This window comes from Microtus oregoni, unplaced genomic scaffold (assembly GCF_018167655.1).
Source record: "Microtus oregoni isolate MIOR12 unplaced genomic scaffold, Mior012 000006F_ref0000085, whole genome shotgun sequence".
In the NCBI taxonomy this organism is placed as follows: Eukaryota; Metazoa; Chordata; class Mammalia; order Rodentia; family Cricetidae; genus Microtus; species Microtus oregoni.
Genome location: NW_024543065.1, coordinates 52,935,685 through 52,954,876, shown reverse-complemented (window position 1 = coordinate 52,954,876; position 19,192 = coordinate 52,935,685). Strand labels below are relative to the sequence as shown.

The 19,192-nt window shown below is 52.9% G+C and overlaps 1 protein-coding gene across 2 annotated transcripts; it reads right to left on the bottom strand.

Annotated features, from left to right (window-relative positions):
- Nucleotides 1-1,459: 1,459 nt before the first annotated feature.
- Kcnn4 (potassium calcium-activated channel subfamily N member 4) lies at nucleotides 1,460-15,929 on the bottom strand. 2 transcript variants are annotated; one of them, XM_041653812.1, is made up of 9 exons: nucleotides 15,408-15,918; nucleotides 11,579-11,674; nucleotides 9,326-9,747; nucleotides 7,744-7,879; nucleotides 5,398-5,508; nucleotides 4,855-4,973; nucleotides 4,589-4,658; nucleotides 2,356-2,523; nucleotides 1,460-1,981 (listed from the first exon to the last, which is right to left on the bottom strand). In XM_041653812.1, the coding sequence occupies exons 1-8, from the start codon at nucleotides 15,564-15,566 to the stop codon at nucleotides 2,359-2,361; spliced, it is 1,278 nt and encodes a 425-aa protein (XP_041509746.1). In that variant the 5' UTR covers nucleotides 15,567-15,918; the 3' UTR covers nucleotides 1,460-1,981; nucleotides 2,356-2,358. The 2 variants fall into 2 exon arrangements, with proteins under 2 accessions (XP_041509746.1, XP_041509747.1); XM_041653813.1 differs by lacking the exon at nucleotides 2,356-2,523 and having other exon boundaries at nucleotides 15,408-15,929.
- Between the last annotated feature and the right edge of the window lie 3,263 nt (nucleotides 15,930-19,192).

Sequence of the window (19,192 nt, the reverse complement as noted above, 5' to 3'; positions counted from 1 at the left end):
CATCCATACATACTCACAAACACACACACACGTAAACCCTTACATCCATACATACTCACAAATACACACACACGTAAACCCTTACATCCATACATACTCACAAATACACACACACACGTAAACCCTTACATCCATACATACTCACAAATACACACACACGTAAACCCTTACGTGCATACATACTCACAAACACACACACACATAAACCCTTACGTGCATACATACTCACAAATACACACACACACACACACACACACACACACACACAAACCCAAACAATACAAAATGCAAGAAGCAGGGTCCAAAGAGTAGGTGCTCTGTCAGCTCCGGCTCCTCACTTCCTGAGACCCAGGCAGCTCCATGTGAGCAGTTGTGAAACTACTATGTGCGGCACAGTGGGTGCCTACTCATCCCTCCGTGTGACTTCTTTTTTTTGAGACAGGGTTTCTCTGTGGTTTTGGTTCCTGTCCTGGAACTAGCTCTTGTAGACCAGGCTGGTCTCGAACTCACAGAGATCCGCCTGCCTCTGCCTCCCAAACGCTGGGATTAAAGGCGTGCGCCACCACCGCCCGGCCCTCCATGTGACTTGGCATCTAGGACAGGGTCAGGCGTGAATGAATAGGGGGAAGTCAGCGAGGACTGGGCAGCCACATACCGTGTGTGAAAATGATTAGCCATGGTGAAAACAGCCCCTTCCACTTGGGCAATATTACATGCTGGCCGGCCCTCTATGGCACTGTTTTTCCTTAGATCTTCCCAGCAGTTCCATGGAGACACAGCACTTGACAGGTGCTTAAAAAAGTCTTCACAGAAGTGAATGAAGCTGCCTGTCCTAGGTCAACAGCAAGGAGAAGGTAGACTCAGAATCTTGTTGTCCATCTGCTGGAATTCAAGAGCCTTGCTCTGGCCTCGGATCTGGACAGGGTGTCCATGACAACAGCCTAGCTTATGAAGCTGGGCGTGGGCACTTCAGGAGACTTGGATAGCATTTTTGTTTGTTTGTTTTCCATTTATTTATCTGTGGGTAGTGGGTGGGTTGTGGTAGTCAGTAGGTACCTCTAGACCAAGCTGGCCTTGAACTCACAGAGATCCTCCTGCCTCTGCCTCCCAAGTGCTGGGATTAGAGGTGTGGCGCCACAGATCCAGAAACAGAGCAGGGACAGCGAATGATGCTAAAATATAACAAGCATGGTGATTTGCATCTGTAACACCAGCTTCTCAGTAAGTGGACAGGTAGAGATGGGAAGGTCAGGGTTCAAGGTCATCCATGGCTACGTGAGTTAGTTTGAGGCCGGCCTGAGATGCTGAAGACCCATTTTCAAAACAGTTGGTGAGGTATTTGCCATCATACCCTGCTCAGGCTTCCTCAATAGATGGAAACTGAGCTTGGATAGGGCAAGTGCCTTCCACAGGAAGGTCTGAAGGACTCTGGTTTTGGGAAAGAAACTGCTGCGTCTGGCTTTGTTTACCATTTATTACAAAGTGTGACAGTGGACAGGTGAGCGGCACCCACACCCCTCCTCCCAGCAGACGTCTCTGCCTTCCGGGAAAGCGGCGTCTTCCATGGCGTCCACCAGGGGGCACCGGCTCCTGCCTCTCGGACCTGGTTCCTTCAGCGAGGCCAGCCCTCCCTTAACTGAAGCTTCCCAGCATCCTGGACCCCAGGCTACCAGTTGCCTCTCTCCCCAGGAACCTGTAGTCTAGCCCTAGGCACCTTCACCTTTGACAGAGCTTGAGAGTTCGTGAACAGCAGCACAGCAAGAAGGCTTCTGGTGAGCGCATGTGTGAGGTGGTGGCCATGATCCCATCACGGTTGGAGATCCAAGCCGCTACCACCAGAGAGTCCACGCATCTCAACGTGGGCCCACTTTGGTCCTAGCATCTTGAAGTGCTTTATTCATGGGACTCGGTCAGAAGTGGTAGGGAGGAAGTTGTTGAGGTCAGTCCTGGGGTACATAGCCTGATTCTTCTTCCGTGGGTGCTGAAGACAAAGGGGTGGTAGATGGGTAGTAGGTTAGAAAGCACAGGGCAAGGACACCAGAGGTGGAGGCTGTCGGAAGCCAGGTAAGGGAAGAGAGAAAGGTGCAAAGGTCCAGGAGAGGGGGTACAAGCGGATATGGGGACGGAGACCAATCAAAGAAAGGGAGAGGGCCAGGTGAGAGGCTGGGGCATGATTCAGTGGTAGAGCACCTGCCTAAAATCCCTCAGGCTCTCTTCCTCAGTCCAGCCCAGAACTCAAAAGCCCTAAGAGGTGACACAGCTTAAGAGAAAGGGTGACTTTATACATGGGCAACAAGCCACCAGGTGCCTGCCTCGTCCTCAGGGTTTTTCATGGCCCAGTTCCTGCCCCCTTACCAGCTACGTGGCCTCCTGCCTGGGTTCTGGTAGCTGCTGTTGCTGCAGGGCAGTGCCCAGCAGCTCGGTCAGGGCATCCAGCTTGCCTGCCAGCCCGTCTATTCTCTTCTCCAGGGCCCGGTGCGAGGTGTTGAGACCCAGCTGCAGGTCGCACAGGATCATGTGCATCTGAGTGGGAAGGGAACGCTGGAGTGAGAGTGTCGAGAGGTCCTGTCTGCTCTGCAGGGTGGGATGGCAGGGTGCACACACGCCCTCTCTGGCCCTTGAGCACTGTTCTAACCGTATCTTCTGTGAACCTCTCAGACCCTGGTGTTTGGCAGGTGCTGTTGTTAGGCTTAAGAGTCTCCTAAAAGTCAAAGTGGCAGGGGCTGGAGAGATGACTCAGAGGTTAAGGGCATTGGTTGCTCTTGCTGGAAGACCTGGGTTTAGTTCCCAGCACCCCACATTGGGTGGTTCACAACTGCCTGTAATTCCAGTTCCAGGGGCTCTGATGGCATCCAGAGGCAGAAGGCATACACATTCATACATACAGGCACAACAATCATACACGTAAAGTAAAACAAATCTAAAGAAAACTAAAGTCTAGGGGCAGGCATAGAATGTGGCTCAGTTGGTAGAGTTCTTGTCTAGTACTCCCAAAACCCTGGGTTTGATCCCCAGCGTGGCGATCCACATCTGTAATCCCAGCACTTAGTAAGTGGACAGGCAGAGATAGGAAGGCCAGGAGTTCAAGGTCATCCTTGGCTAACGCGAGTTAATTTGTTTCCTATTTTTTTTTTTTTTGTTTTTTCGAGACAGGATTTCTCTGTGGTTTTGGAGCCTGTCCTGGAACTAGCTCTGTAGACCAGGCTGGTCTCGAACTCACAGAGATCCGCCTGCCTCTGCCTCCCAAGTGCTGGGATTAAAGGCATGCACCACTACCACCCGGCTGAGTTAATTTGAAGACCCCCTTTCAAAATAACCAACCAACCAACCAACCAAACAAACAAACAAAAAACATGCCCCAGGGGTGGGAACCCTGTTCTGGTGTAAACAGCAGGGAGGTGTCATGAGAAGGCCTAACATGAAGTATGTGCTCATTCAGATTCATTAATCATTTGTGGAATTGGTGATGCCTGGCCTCCAGACCCAGGCAGCCTTATTCTGGAGAGGATCCTGAGGATCCTTGGGGGTCTGTAAGACCTTTTGGGAGCAGGCTGGAATTTAATTTACTGTGTTATTGAAGTTAACAGGCAGATGGAAGCTGCCATGCGGGCGCTGGGAACAGTAGTGCTCTTAACTGCTGAGCCATCTCTTCAGATCTAAGTACCCTGAATTTCTGATCCTCCTGCCTCTGCCTCCCAAATGCTGGAGGGCTGGGGACTAAACTCAGGGGCTCTCGCATGCCAGACAGGCACGCATCCCCAACCTTCAGAGCTTGCTGCAGAAACTCTCCAGTTAGGTGCTCACACTGCATCACTCCCACCTGTTCTGCTGACCCAAGCCACCCTGTCCTTCCTCCAACGTGTCATGTTGTTTGGGGACCTGTGTCTTTGTGTTTACCATGGCTTTGGTGCCAAAGGTGGCTGTTTGAGTAGTGCTGGGCTAATGACAAAAGGCAAAGGCCATAAGGAAAGAGCAACATGAGCCAGGCCAAGGGGTACAACGTCACCATCGCTGGTGGAGACACGGGAGCTGAGCCTTAGCTGCGCAGGGACCCATTCTACCCTCAGGCAGCCACTTCACAACAGCATGGGAAGTGGCTTTCACTAAAACAATGTCATCGCTTGTCATTGTGTCTGTCAATTTCTTTTCCAAGTTGGGCTTGTTGCCAGTGTTTGAGAGCTGTGTAAATCTGCCTGGTTTTATTTGAATAAGAATTGCACCTGGAGGGAAATTTTATATATGTCCACATGTAAGTAATAAAGATAATTTGAAACCAAACATTGGCATTCTTTGTGTGCTTTTTTTCTTACGTCTAAAAGGGAACGGTGTCTTACATGTGCGTAGGAAGCTTTTATCTTCATTCCATAACCTCTGCCACACATCTGTGCGTTCCAGCCCCCTGCAGTGATTCCCTTTTACTTATTTATATTTTTTAACCTTTCGTTTTTCTTTATTTTCTTTTTTGTTTTTTTTTAAGACAGGGTTTCTCTGTGTAGACCTGGAACTTGCTCTGTAGACCTCTATTGAACTTTCAGATCTGCCTGCCTCTGCCTCCCAAGGCCTCCCGCACACCTCAAGGGCCTGGTACCTTGGAGATGTCCACCATGGAGTTCACTTGTTCCCGGAGCTTCCGGTGTTTCAGGCGTACCTGGCGGAACCTGTGGGGAGGAGGACTCAATTACAACCCTGGTCCCTGATTACCTCAGAGAGTAGGGGTGAGGAGGGGAACAGAGCACAAAGGAGCAAATCCGGGAATCCAGGACCACCGACACTGAATTCCCATCCAGGTGGACAGGCCTGGACATGCACACAGGAGCCAACAGAGAGGTGACAGGGACCCCGAGAGACCCTCACGTGTAGATGGCGGACAGCAACTTGCGCTGATGCCTCCTGGCAGCTCGGGAGTCCTTCCTGCGAGTGTGCTTGTAGTACATCCAGGCTTCCTGCAGGAGGCGTGCTGCTGACTCCTTCATCTGATGGGGGCACAGTGTCAGCGAGAGGGATCCCTTGTAATCTGAAAGACCTGGCTTGGAGAAGGCGGACTGGATTTTTTCCTTTAGGGTCTTGCTATGTAGCCCATGTTGGCCTCAGTTTTACTGCCTAATCCTCCTGGGGTTACTGGCATGAACCTCTATGGCTAGCTTTAAGGGAACTGGCTTTTTTTTTTTTTTTTTTTTTTAATCCACGTCTCCTGTGGCCCAGTTGGCCTTGAACGAACTCACTTGCAGGTGAGGATGACCTTGAACTCCTGATCCTCTGAATCCTGGGATTACAGGCCTGTACTACCGTGCCATTTATTTGGTGCTGGGCATTGAACCCAGGGTCCCATGCACCCTAGGCAAGTGTTCTAACTACTGAGTTACAGCCCCGGTCTGGGTGCCCAGTACCCAGCCTCACCTCTTTGGCATAATGAATATCCATCATGAAGTTGTGCACGTGTTTTTCCGCCTTGTTAAACTCCAGCTTCCTGGCCACCACAGCCACTAGCAAGGCAGTGCAACAGACCCCCTGTGAGTACAGCAAGCAAGGCGTGTGAGGCTGTGGGACTCCGAGGGTCAGTCGTACGTCACCAGCTCCCTTCTGTCATCTCACAGCCACAGAGAGCAGGCACAACCGTTGCCATTCCACCGCCATCAGAACTGCCTTTCAGGCTGGCCACAAAGTTCCGATCCTTCTGCCTCCAACTCCAAAGTGCTGGAAGTACAGGCACTATCACTGTGCCCAGTTAATACAGTACTGGCGGCCTAACCCAGGTCTCTATGCATGCTGGACAAGCCAGATTCCCAGCCCTGTTTATTTGGGGGTGCAGAGTCACTCTATGTAGCCCAGGCTACCCACAAAGCTGCATCAATCCTCCAGCCTGTGCCTCTCTGGTTCTGGAATCACAGGCATACCCCACTCGTCCCCACCCCACAGCTTGAATGCCTCTTTCCTTAGACGACTATTTTGAAGAGGGGAGGTAGTGTAAATGCCACCAGCTGCCACCTGCAAAGCGGCAGAGCAGAAACTGGCAGAGGACCAGTCTGCTACAGGGCCGGGCTCTATGATACACACCTATGTATCCAGTGCCAGGGGAAGAGGGGACAGCACTGAGGCAGGAGGATCAGCCTATGTTACATGGCACCTTTGAGGCCAGCGTGGGTGGGCTACCTAAGCCCTTTGTCCACCCCTCCGCCCCCCCCCAAAAAAAACACAAAAAAGGGTCATCAAGATGGCTCAGGGAGTAAAAGGCACTTGCCTCTAGGCCTGATGATCTGAGTTCAAATCCCGGAACCATTACGGTGGAAGCAGAGACCCCACCCCCTCGACATGAATGCCAACAGACATGCCCTCCCAAATAAACAATGAAATGTTATTTGAAAATGGTGGTGTCTAGTCATCTCATTTCACGTGGTTTCTGTTTTTGGTCAAATGATACAGACCTGAGGGTCCCTGACCCTTGGGAATATCCTTCTGGCCTTTCCTTTGACCCAAACACTCACTACTGTTTGGGTGTCATGGACTCAAGGTTGAGGGACTCAGCATGTGTGGGGGGGGCAGCATCGGAGCTGGGAGCTGGTGGCTTGGGTCCCCTGTGGGAAGGCCTAGACCAAAGCACTGGGAGCTGGGCCCTGAAGGCAGGGGCTGGGTGAGAGAAACTGGTCGGGGGAGGATCTGTGGTAAGGAGGGCAACTGTAGGGAGGAAACAGCCTGGGGCTAGGAGCTTCTGCCTTGGCCTGGTGGGGCAGCCAAATGGTGGGGATCCGTTAAACCAACCCCCGCTTCCTCATGGAGAGTCAGGAGGGGGGTCAGAACAGATGTGTAGGATTGGTCATAGCAACCGTCATCTCCCCCACCCCTCAACCGTCACCCCCTATCCCCTCAACTGTCACCCCCACCTCCTCAACCGTCATCTCCCCCCCACCCCCTCAACTGTCACCCCCACCTCCTCAACTGTCACCCCCACCTCCTCAACCGTCATCTCCCCCCCACCCCCTCAACTGTCACCCCCCACCTCCTCAATCGTCATCTGCCCCTCCACCCCCACCATCTCCCCCCAGGGCATTTACTGAATACTTCCTGTTTTGAGCTTTTGATATGATGTTCTTCATTTACCGCTCAACAATCCCACAGGAGGATGCTGGGACTGGGACCCACCCACTTTATAGACGGGAACACTGAGGCCCAGAAACATCAAGCAGTTTGCTTGAGCTTCCAATTGGCAAGGAACAAAGTGAGGTTCGAATCTATGAAGGCTGGTCCCCAAAACATACTCCAGACGATGACTCTATGCCCAAGGGGAGGACAGGAGACTGGATCCCTTGGCTCAGGAAGGAAAGACTGGAAAATTGGGGCCTGGGTCTGAGGAAATGGAACCTGGGTTCTAGGAAGGAGTAAAGGGCAACTGTCTCAAGAGAAAAATGGGTTTTAGTATGTCGTATCCAGCATGCTGAAGGCTAAAGCAGGAGGACTGAGGGTTTGAGGCCAGCCTGGAGCATATAGGGAGGTTGAGGCTAGCCTGGGCTACTTAGCAAACCCAACCCCTAACTTAAAGGAGGAGGAGGATAAGCGGGGGAGGGAGAGGACGAAGAGAACGCAATGGTTCTGGGTATCTGGGTCTTGAATAAAGAACGAAGCTGTCAGGGGTGGGGTTCAGACACCCACATTCCTCAGGGACATCAGGGAGGGCCTGTGTTGGTTCATGGTTTCCCGAGCCATGAGGTTAAGCAGCAGGCAGGATGAGGGGGTGGGAGTGGCACTCACCATGACTCCAGTGCACAAGCAGACGATCTTGCCCCACATGGTGCCAGGTACCACGTCCCCATAGCCAATGGTCAGGAATGTGATGGGTATCAGCCACAGCGTGTCTGTGAGGTGCCCGGTGGCATTGACAGCCTGCCTATGGGCAAAGGGAACTTAGTTCTGAGATCCCAGCCTGGGGGTGCTGGTACTCCTGCTCCTACCTCCCCACTCTTAATCCAAAGAGGCACCCGGATGAAAAGCCAAAAATGCAGGTCTTTTTCTCCGCCATGTGACCTGGCTCAGATGTTCAACCACTCTGGGTTGCAGAAATCCAGGTCTAGGATCCAGATCTAGTGCTGGGGCAGTGGCTCTCAGCCTGTGGGTCACGACCCCTTTCTTGGGAATCGCTTATCAGATATCCTATATATCAGATATTTACATTATGACACATAACATATAACTGTAGCAAAACTACAGTTAGGAAATTAGCAATAAAAATATTTTTATGGTTGTGGGTTCACCACAACACGAGGAACTGTGTTAAAGGGTGGAAGTGATGGTAAAGCTGACAGCCACGGATCCTAGATCCTGTTGGAGCTCAGCTAGGCAACCAGGGCTGCTAGATCCAGTGTGTGGGGGTGAGGGCTGAGCCTGAAGACCCAGCCTGAAGTGCAGTGGCCAGGCAGGCTCTATCCGGAGGAAGGAACACCTCTAACACCCACAAAGAGGCTACATGGCCTTCAAGTAATAGATCAGGATCAAAATGATTGATCTCTCTTTTGTTGTTTGTTTGTTTTTTGAATCAGGGTTTCTCCACATAGCTCTGGCTGACCTAGAGTTCACTCTTTAGACCACGCTGGCCTCAAACTCACAGAGATCCCCCTGCGTCTGCCTCATCAGTGTGCCACCATGCACAGTTTGGGATTGACCTTTCTTTGAAAAGAAAAGAAAAAAAACTTGTCCAGAACAGGACACGATGGCACACACCTGTAACCCAGCATTCAGGAGCCTGAGGCCCTAGGGTGGAGAGTTGGGGCTCCAAAGGTTTAGCTTTGTTAGGTTAGAAACCCACCTTTGCAGCAGCTCTCACACACACCACAGGCTAGATTTCTCTCTAAGGGAGACAGTAAGGCTCTGTGGGGATCCCATCGAGCCCCCACCTATTTACAGTTGCTAAGCAACAGCCAGGGACTGCAAGGAAATCCTCTTCAAAGTGGTTCCAAATGTCTGCTTTCCAGTCACAGCAAGCACTTACTGTACCTGCTAATTTGGAAAAGCTGTTCCCTTTCAACAAGGTGGTTACTTAGGATTGGCCCTATTACAGAGTCTTAATCTGGACTCAGCATGGGAACCACAGGGTGGGGTTGCCTAGAAGCTGTGTGTGTGTGTCTGTGTGTGTCTGTGTGTCTGTGTGTGTGTGTTATAGGTGGCCCAGAGGATTGGTTGGGAACAACCTATTGAGGGCGTAGGATTTCCCAGCCAAGAAGGACGGACGGAAAGTGTGAGCCTGCCCTGCTGATGTTGGCTGGCCCACAGCCTTGCAGCCTGCACCACCATACCCAGCAGGCCCTGATGTCCCCTCCCTGTTTTCCAGGCCCCTCACCTCTCAGCCACAGACAGCACCCAAGCTGTGGTGAGCCACAGGCCGAGCGTGAGGCCCAGCAGCAGGCGACCCGGGTGCGTGTTCATGTAGAGCTTGGCCACGAACCAGTGGCGGAAGCGAACTTGGTTGAGCGCCCCGATGCTGCGGTAGGAGGCGTTGAGCAGGACGCCGCTGCGCAGCAGCACCGCGCGGGGCACCAGGTAGAGACGGAGCAGCATGGCCAGGGACAGCAGCGCCTCCCCTTCGCCCAGGAAGCTCGGCCACGGCTGTGCGTCGGTGGCCTCCCCGGCCAGGACGCAGTGCGGGCTCCTCAGGGGCACCGGGTGCACCCCGCACACCAGCAACTCCAGCAGGATCTGCGCCACCTGCCGCCGGGTTAGCGCCACCCGCCAATCCCGGAGCCCGTTGTCGGTCATGAACAGCTGCCGGGAAGGGGCAGACAGGGGAAGAGAGAGGGTCAGGTGCAGGGCAAACGGTGGCACACCCGGCCTGCGCCCCGAGATAAGATATGGGGGACGCCCTGGGCCTGGAAAGGATAGAGATAGCTGCGCAGGGCGTGGGGCTGGTGGGGGGGGGGGGAGGAAGGAGGGCAGGCGTCTGGAACCCAGCAAGCTGTCTCTTCACTTTCTCTACTCTCAAACTCTCCTGGCTAGTTGTGGCTCACTTGCAGAAGGTATACTCCTCCTACACGAATTTAGTGCCTACTGTGTACAGTGACAACTTCTAGACACTACGAATGTGTAGTGAATGAGACAGAACCGTCTTCCTCGCAGGGCTTAGTTTCCACTCCTGGGGGCTCTCCCCACTATGGCTCTGGAGTAAGGCCACTGGCAGAAATAATAGTCAGGGCCCATGGGATAGCTTAATGAGAAAAGACACTTGCCACCAAGCCTGACTCCGAGTTCCATCCCTAGGACCCACTGTTGAAGGAGAGCACTGACTGCATAAAGTGCTGTATCTTTATATGCGCGCGCGCGCACACACACACACACACCAATGTAATTATAGCCAAGGCTGGGTTCAAATTCGTGATCCTCCTGCCTCTGACTCCCAAGTGCTGGGACTTCAAGAGGGTGCTGCCTAGTTCCATTTAGGCAGCACTCTGGATGCCCCAGGATTGCTCTGACCCCTGTACATGTGTCCCAATAAATGCTCGCAAATACAGAGTGAGATTCATGCACTATACTTCCAATCTAAACATCTGGAAACTGAGGCCTGGGTTTCACAACAGGTCCATGGAACAGTGGGCCCAGGGCATGAACAACTCTGTGATTCCCCTCCCCCGCAATGCTGGAGATAAAACTCTTCAGCATGCTTGACAAGTACTTTATCATGGAACCTCTCCCCTAGCCCTCACTGGGGGACTCTAGGCAGGGGCTCCACCACTGAGCCACACCTCTGGATCTCTGTCCTATATTGCTGTATCCCCACCTATTTCAATCCCAAGTCACCTAACACAACATCCCATATAGTGCCAGCCCCTAAAGTCTCCACTTCTTTGTAATTTCCCCCCCGTCCAGACTCAGCAACTCTTCTTAGCCATCCTTAAACTCAGATCTCTCTGAGATATAATCCCATTCCCATTTCCCCAGATCCTTGTGCCCCACTCCCATGTAAAATAGTGTCTCTCAGCCATGTACAGTAACACCTAGGGAGGCACTTGGGTAAAAGTACACATTCTTTTGGGGTCTGTGTAATGGCTCTGCAAGCCAAGTCCTTTACTTCTAAAACCCTATGACCCAAGTTTGATCCCCCAAAACCTACAAAGTAGAAGGAGAGAACTGATTTGCATAAACTATCTTCTAACTTCCACTTGTGGGTCCCTATAAATAAATATAAGTTAAAATTTTAAGTATACACTATTATTCTCACTAATAACAGTTGTAGAGAAGTTTGGAATGTAACTAGTGGTAGAGCCCCTGTCTAGAATCCCCCAGTGAGGGGCTGGGGTGTGGCTCATTTACCAACCTGTGCAAGGTCCTGACTTTAACCCCCAGCACCAAAAATAATAAAAGAACAAAACAAAACAAGGGGTGTTGGGACCTGGAAGGGCAGACAGGGTCACCATCCCTAAGTGGGCAAGAAGCACGGGGGCATAGATCAGATACTCCAGCAGAATCTGTCCGTCCGACTGTCTGTCTGTCTGTGCTTTACTCCATCCCAGCGGGCAAGGGCGTAGACACATGCATTTCAGGGCAGGAAAAGGAGGTGGCATATATGGGGAGCCAAGCTGAGGGGTAGGACCCGACTTACCTGCACCTCCTTGGCATGGAAGGCCACAATGAGGCAGAGGAGGAAGACAGTGGACAGGGTGATCAAGCACTTAACTAAGAGCAGGTACAGCACCCACTGTGGGAGGACAAGAGACAGTGAGTGGCGCTTCAGGCCCATCCATCCCCATTCCCCTCTTTCAATAAGGCCATCTTTGTCCATTACCAATGTTCTGGCCCCCAAATCAGTTTCCTAACAGAATGTCTCAAACACTGTTCTTGAGTCTAGTGTGGTGGTCACGCTTACAGAAAGTTGAGAAAGGAGGGTGTCTGTATCTACCTGGGCTTAAATAGCAAAACCCTGCCTCACCCTGTCCCCAACCAGACAGCCATGTCCCAGATCACCCTCTACCCTCCACTCTCCCAGGGCAGGAGGGGGTGTCTGAAACCCACATCCTTTCCCTTTCCCTATGAAGAGCAGTTCCTCATTTGTGTGTACATGTGATGTCCAGAATAAGACATCTACCCACTCGAGGATGCTCCTTCCCACTCCAGCAAGCAGGGCTTACCCCCAAACCCCAGTTCCAGAAAAAGTGAGATTGTCACTCAGTCTGCCAGAGCAGAGAGATGCCCTTCCTTGCTCTCATCTGGGGAATGAGTCCCTGAGATCCCCAGCCCTAGCTCCCAGAGGGGCATCCAATCTTGCTCCTTGAACCCCTTCTTCTCCTCTCCCACCACTTCCCCTGGCTGTAAGCCCAAGACACACAGACACACGGGGCGGGCGGAAGTTCAGGGCCTACAGAAACCACCAGAAGTTTTTTTTCTTTCTTTCTGTGTGTGGCAATGCCTTGGAGGGATTGAAGCCCAGGGAAGGAGTTTGAGAGCTGGTGATGAGAACTGCTCAAGTCCCTAAGATGGATGATGGCTAGGAAGACAGCTCTCCAGGGCAGGGGTTCCCTGATTCCTTCCTTGACCCTGCACCTGTTTCTCCCCAGCCCTCTACCAGCTTCCTTGGCTGGGCCTGGGCCAGCACCCCGCCTCTGAGCAGGGGAAGAGGGCCAGTTTCCTGCCCCTGGGGGCCTCCCCCCACCCCTGCCTGAACAATGGTGCTGTTGTCCCCAGCCTTCCCCTCCCCCTTTATCCTTCCCAGGCTCGCCCGCCCGTGGTTCAGGTTTTCAGTCTGCTCCGCTGCCCCATCAGACACCAGCCACTTCCTCACAACAATGCCACACATTCCCACTTCTCCACCTGGGTGGGGTTTCTTCCCTCCCTCTCTCCAGTGGATTAGATTTTGTGTATCGTGACAGGGTACTATGGAGCCCCTCTGGCTGGTGCTGCACTTGCTAGTTAGTCTAGGACAACTTCAAACTTCTCATCCTTCTGCCTCTGCCTCAAGGGAAATGAATCCTCTAGTCCCAAGCAGACAGCCCTGTCTCAGATCTGCCCCCCATTCTCCACTCCCCCTCCCCCAAGGAGGGTCTTGAAACTCACATTCTTTCCCTTTCCCTAGGCAAAGTAGTTCCTCGTGTGTGTGTACATGTGATGTCTAGAAAAAGATCCGGCTCCCAGGCATGCATCATTACACCCAATTCGTCCAGTGATGAGGATTCGAACCCAAGGCTTTTTGTATGTTGAGCAAGCACTCTACAGACAGGGCTACTGCCCTTCCCTGGTGTGTGTGTGAGGGTGAACTCACAGAGATCCGCTTGCCTCTGCCTCCTGAGTGCTGGGATTAAAGGCATGCACCACAACATCCTGCTTTTGTATGGCCTTTCTACAGCCCTCTGGTGTGTATCTCTCCAACTGGGGTTTTTCAGTGGCTCTGGAGCCCTGTCTTTGAGGCTCCATTTCTCTGTCCCTTTCTGTGTGGTCTGTCTCCGCTCATCTTTCCCTCCAGTGTCTTTTTATCTCCCCGTGCCCCTGTCCACCCCATCCTCTCCACTTCACCTCATCCAAAGAGTTCTCTTTCCCTTCCTCCCTATGTCTTGGCACCTGGCCCTCCTCCTGAGCATCAGGTGTCTTCATCCTGTCAAAATAAGTTTGCTAGCTTGAGTTGGAGTTGGCGAGGGAGACATGAATGTCGCCAGGCAGCCATGGGAAGAGAGCATAGCGCAGGATGTGGTGCGTTTGGTAGAGGTTTGCTTAGCACGCATGAGCCCTTGGGTTCAACCCTGTCTCTCTGTAAACTGAGTGTGCTGGCACATCCTGTTGTCCCTGCACTTGCATCTGCTGAAGCAGAGGCAGGAGGAGCAGAAGTGCAAGGTGGACTGAGCTGCGGGGGGGGGGGGGGGGGGCTGGTTCAAACAAACAAACAAACAAAGGTAGGAAGAAATGGAAGGATGCTTATGGCCATGCATCTGAACAGGTGGGGAAACTGAGGTTCAGGGAGTTGTACCAATTCCCTGATGGTATCACAGCTGGAGGAAAGAGCCTGGGCAGGTAGGTGAGATGAGAAGGGTGAGGGCAGATCTCAGGGAAGGAAGGACCCCCTGTTTCTTCCCATCTGCCAGGACTCCCAGGTCCCTACCTCTCCTGCTGGGCGCGGTGCTGGAGCGTGGGAGCGCCAGGCAGGCCCCAGCCATGTTTCCTGTTGGCATAGCTTTCCGCAGCCCCACCCCCTCGAAGTGGCTGCCCTCTCCTTGGCCACTTGGCTGAAGGAAGCTGGCCTGCTCTGACCCTCCATGTGGCTGCCAATCACTTTACAGTAACTGCCCCCCAACCCCCAGTCCTCAAATGCAGGCTGAGCACTGGGGCCCAGAAGTTCTCCTGAGGAACTTCCAATCTGCTTTCCCACCAGCAGACCAGATCCACAGCCCCTGCCCCAACTTTCCTGTTGAACAAGTGTTTGGCCCTCAGGCCACACACTAACCCTTGCCCTCCATTCTCCTATGCCACTAAAGCCACAAGCCTGACCAAGGTCAGATTATCCCACGGGCTTGCTAAGGCACGTTCCAGACACACCTGCACTCCCTGGTCCTCCGAAGGTTGATTCGGTGGCCCTATCCAATGTGCTTTCCCGATTCCCCGTGTTGTTTAGTTCTCTCGGTATTTTGTTTTTAATTTTTTTTTTCAATAAGGTCTTGTGTAGCCCAGGCTGGCCTTAAACTTCTGATACTCTTCCCTTCATGTCCCCAGTGCTTGGATCACAGGTGTGCCACCACCATGCCTGGCACAACTCTCCCAGCCTCCTCCTCTTGAGACTCTTGAGTCTGAACCCCCAGCCTTCGCTTCTCCAGGGACTAGAGTTCAAACCACTGTCTGGCAAGTGAATAACAGGTGCATTCTGGGGGAAATCAAGCATCTGTGTAGTGTGTGGGGGTGGAGGCACCACTTCCCACCTTTCCTTTGTCGGTTACTGCCGGGTGGCACCGAGTAAACGGTAAGGGCTAGATAAGGAGCAAGGAGACACCACCTAATGATAACTTCTTCTCCCCCTCGCTCCCTTCGCCGGAGCTGGGCTATCAAGGGTCAGCTTTGCAGGGTCCTCAGCAAGGCCTGGATCCCCTCCAGCAGTCTGACAACACTTACTCAAAGACTGACCCTGGGAGCCACCTCCCTTTCCGTGCAGGGAGGGCTCGGGAAGGTGTAGGGTGTATCACACTTGCTCAGGTCTCAGGGGTCCAGACTTTCCTTGGTAGACCCAGGATTGCAAGACCTCAGCTCTCCTCCCTCACACCCAGGGGTCCAACCCTAGCTCTCTCTTCCCTCAGAACCAGGAGGTCCAGACCCAGCCTTCCTCCCTCAAACCTTAAGAGCCCCCCACCCCCACCCCTTTAGACCCAGGACTAGATAAGACTAGCCCTCCTTTCTCACACCCAGAGGTCTAAGACCATAGCTCTTTTCCCTGTTCTGTGGAAGGGCTCTTTACTCACCTTGCAACCCAGGAACCACAACATCTCAGCGTGCAGCACCATGAGTCCGATGCCAGTTCCCGCCAGCACCAGCGCCCAGCCAGCCACCCTCTTCTCTTGCTCCAGCAGGCGTTTTCTCCGTCGCAGGGCCCCCAGGCCAGTCACCAGCTCCCCGCCCATGGTCCCTGAGGTCTTGGGGCTCAGCCAGCTTCCTGCCCAGGGTCCCCCACCTCTCAGTACGCAAATGGCAGCCAGCTTGGCTTCCAGGCTGGAGGCCCGTTCTGCTCACTCTGGGACTTTTGCTGGAAGGCACAGCCTAGCCCTGTGCCCTCTGGGGAGTGGTAACTGCGGCAGGGCAGGGCGGGGAGAGATGGGGAGGTCCCTGGGTAGGGGGAGGCTGCCCATCCCGTCCCCTTCTGAGACTAAGGAGGGGCTGGGGTGTGTCTTGTGGCCCCAGGCAAGGAAGAAGAGTCCATCCACGTGGGCAAAGACACACTCTGACACACAATAGTTTGTGACTCCCTAACCGTTTGCACTCAGTGGTACACACCTACAACCCGCCACACCCAGACACCACAGAGCACCCCACGACAGACCGGAGATGGAGTCCAACACACCAGGACACACCACACAACCTCCACAGAAGTGACTCACAACTCCCGAAAGTTCAGAAACCCACAGCCACACCCAGACACCACACACACACATGCTGTATGTGACACACGCCAGCATTTAGCAGGGCAGCAGCATCCCGTGGCACACGGGGCCACCCAAAGGTTGTAGTAACACACGCTGCTCAAAGTGGGCCTGGGGGAGGGGCTGGAGAGACTGCACAGCGGTTCAGAGCCAGTGCAACTCTGAGAAGTCTAACTTCTGTTCTCAGCACTTACCCGGCAGCTTGCAACCACACCTGCAACTTCAACTCAGGGGATCGGATACCCTTTTCTGGCTTCTGCGGGCACCCACACACACGTGGCATTCATTCACATAGATATGCACACATGTAATAAATAAAAAATATATCTTAAATAAAAAAAAATAAAACGGAGCCAGGGATGAGTGCAGCCAGCAGAGTTCTCACCCAACATGAAGACTCCCTGAGGTTCATCCCCAGCATGGCACCGTGGCATAAGGGAGCCTGAGGCAGGAGGATCAGCAGTTCTAGGTCCTCCTCAGCTGTGAGTTCAAGGTCAGCCTGAGCTATGTGAGACCCTGTCTCCAAAACCAAAACCAAGGAAATCCCCTTCATATTTTATTACATAGAGTTAAGCACCAACAGCCACATGAAACGTGCACCGAGAACTACACAGACACACATCAGGTGTGGACACAGGGACTTGTAAAAGGCACCAGGCACAACATACATGTGTCAACAGATACCCAAGTGTGGATGTGACACACATGGGGTTGTACCCAATACACGCAAACACCTGAGGGTGGCAGATGCTGACACGGAGTGCCTAGAGAACTGGAAACATACAGCAACATGCACTGTGCGTGGGACTCACACGCACACTCCCGACTGTGATCCCTGACCTGTCTGACACTCCACGTGCCCCAGCACACTACATAATGCAACCCTACAGTCGGAGAGTAGTCCAGATGGAAGGGTACAAGCTGCTTCTACCCACAGCTGGACAGCCTACAGCATTCTAACCACACAAGACACAGCCAGCATCCAGATCAGCATCCCATCGATCCAAAGTCACACACCATGCTCCAACATGTGTGGCCACACACCCACAACACACAGGCAGGAGAGAGACTCTTAGCGTGGGCACGCATCCTGATACTAGACACAAGGTCATTTCACTGAGTGAGACACCGTGTTACATGCATGTTTACACACACAAAACCCATAATGGGGCCGGGGAGATGGCCAGTTGGTAAAGTCTGCACAAGTGTGGGGATCTGAGTGTGAATCCCCAGCACATTTGTGAAAATCTGGTGCCGGGGTTGGAGAGATGCCTTAGCAGGCAAGAGCCCGTGCTGCTCTTGTGGAGGACCCTGGTTCAGTTTCCAGCATCTGCACTGGGTGGCTCACAATAGCCTTAACTCCAGTGAATCTAGTGCCCTCTTCTGGCCTCCGCTGGCACCTGCACACACATGGCATATAACACACACACACACACACACACACACACACACACACACACACGACTAGAATAAAATAAGTAATTTTAAGATTACTATTTAAAATGTGTGCCTAGGTACCCAGGCACACATCTGTAACCCCAGCCTTGAGTGGGGAGGTGGTGCAGTTGGATGAATCCCTGAAGCCATCCTAGCTGAGTCAACAAACTGGTAGAGGTAAAGGAGATGCAGGGCTAGTGAGCTGGCTCATGGGGTGTAAGAGCACTAACTGCAAACCCTGGTGATCTGGGTTCAATTCCCAGATCCCGCATGGTGGAAGAAGAGAGCAGACTTCTGCAGGTGGTCCTCTGACCGCCTTGCATCCCCATGCACGCACACTGTAAACAGACAGGAGGTGCACAACTGAGGATGATCCTGGCATCAGCCTCTGACCACCACAGACACCTGCATAGCCCACTCCACAGACAACACACACACACACACACACACACACGCACACACACACACGCACACTCTGCATACTTCACTCCAACACAGAACACACACACACTCACACAGACACACATACACCCAGCACCCACCACTCCAACACAGAATACGCACACATATACACACACAGAGACACTCCCACACCCTGCACTCTCTACTCCAATACACACTCCACAGAACACACACACATATTCTCACTCACAGACACACTGTCACTCACATGTACACTGGCACCTCTCTACTCCAACACAGAATTCTCTCTCTCTCTCTCTCTCTCTCTCTCTCTCTCTCACACACACACACACACACACGCCTTGCACACACTACTGCGACACAGAGCGCACACATACACATAGTGACATTCTCACACACAGACACACACCTGCACACTCCATTCTGACACCGAGCACACACTCTCTCTCATATACACACGAGAGACAAAACAAAGGCACACGGTGAACGTGACACAGGAATGGGATGTTGTGTGTGATACAGAGATCCAAATGGGAACGCACAGTGACAAAAAGACACACGAAGCTACACACCATGTCCTGGGACCTTAAATGCTCCCATGCATGGCAACCACACAACACCAAACACAAAGTGATGTTGTGACGAGGTGACTCACCGCATGGTCCCCACTCACAGAGAAATGCTCAGACACAACTCCTTGCCTCCTCGTGTCCTGTGGCATTCAGGACTATGGACCCGCCAGCCACAGGGAAATGAGATACCCATGGATAGGCATGTCTGGCACCACACTAATGCAGCCCAACAGACACACCCAGAGACTCCCAACCACACACACACAGACACGCCCAGTGACAAAAACACACCCCGTGGGGGTGCTCCACCCCATGGCACACAGCATGGTCCCACTCGGTGACACATGGCTGGAGAAGGAAGGAGACGCACCCAGGCACACCCTGACACTACACGTGTGTTTGCTTGGAGAAGATGCTGAAAGCCGGGCGGTCCTCATGCTACAATCTCAGCATCCCTGGCTGCTTGCTGCATGGAGCCTGCCCTTCCCCCCTTCCTCCTCTCCAGGAAGATCCATCAACGGGCCTTGCATACAGCTCCTATCTCACTGCCTCCCTCATTCTAAACCTTTATGTTTCTCTTTTCTTTTCTTTCTTTCTTTTTTCTTTTTTGGTGTTCAGGATTAGAACTCAGGATAGTCTGTGTGCTCAGCATGGGTTCACACCCTGAGCTCTACTGGG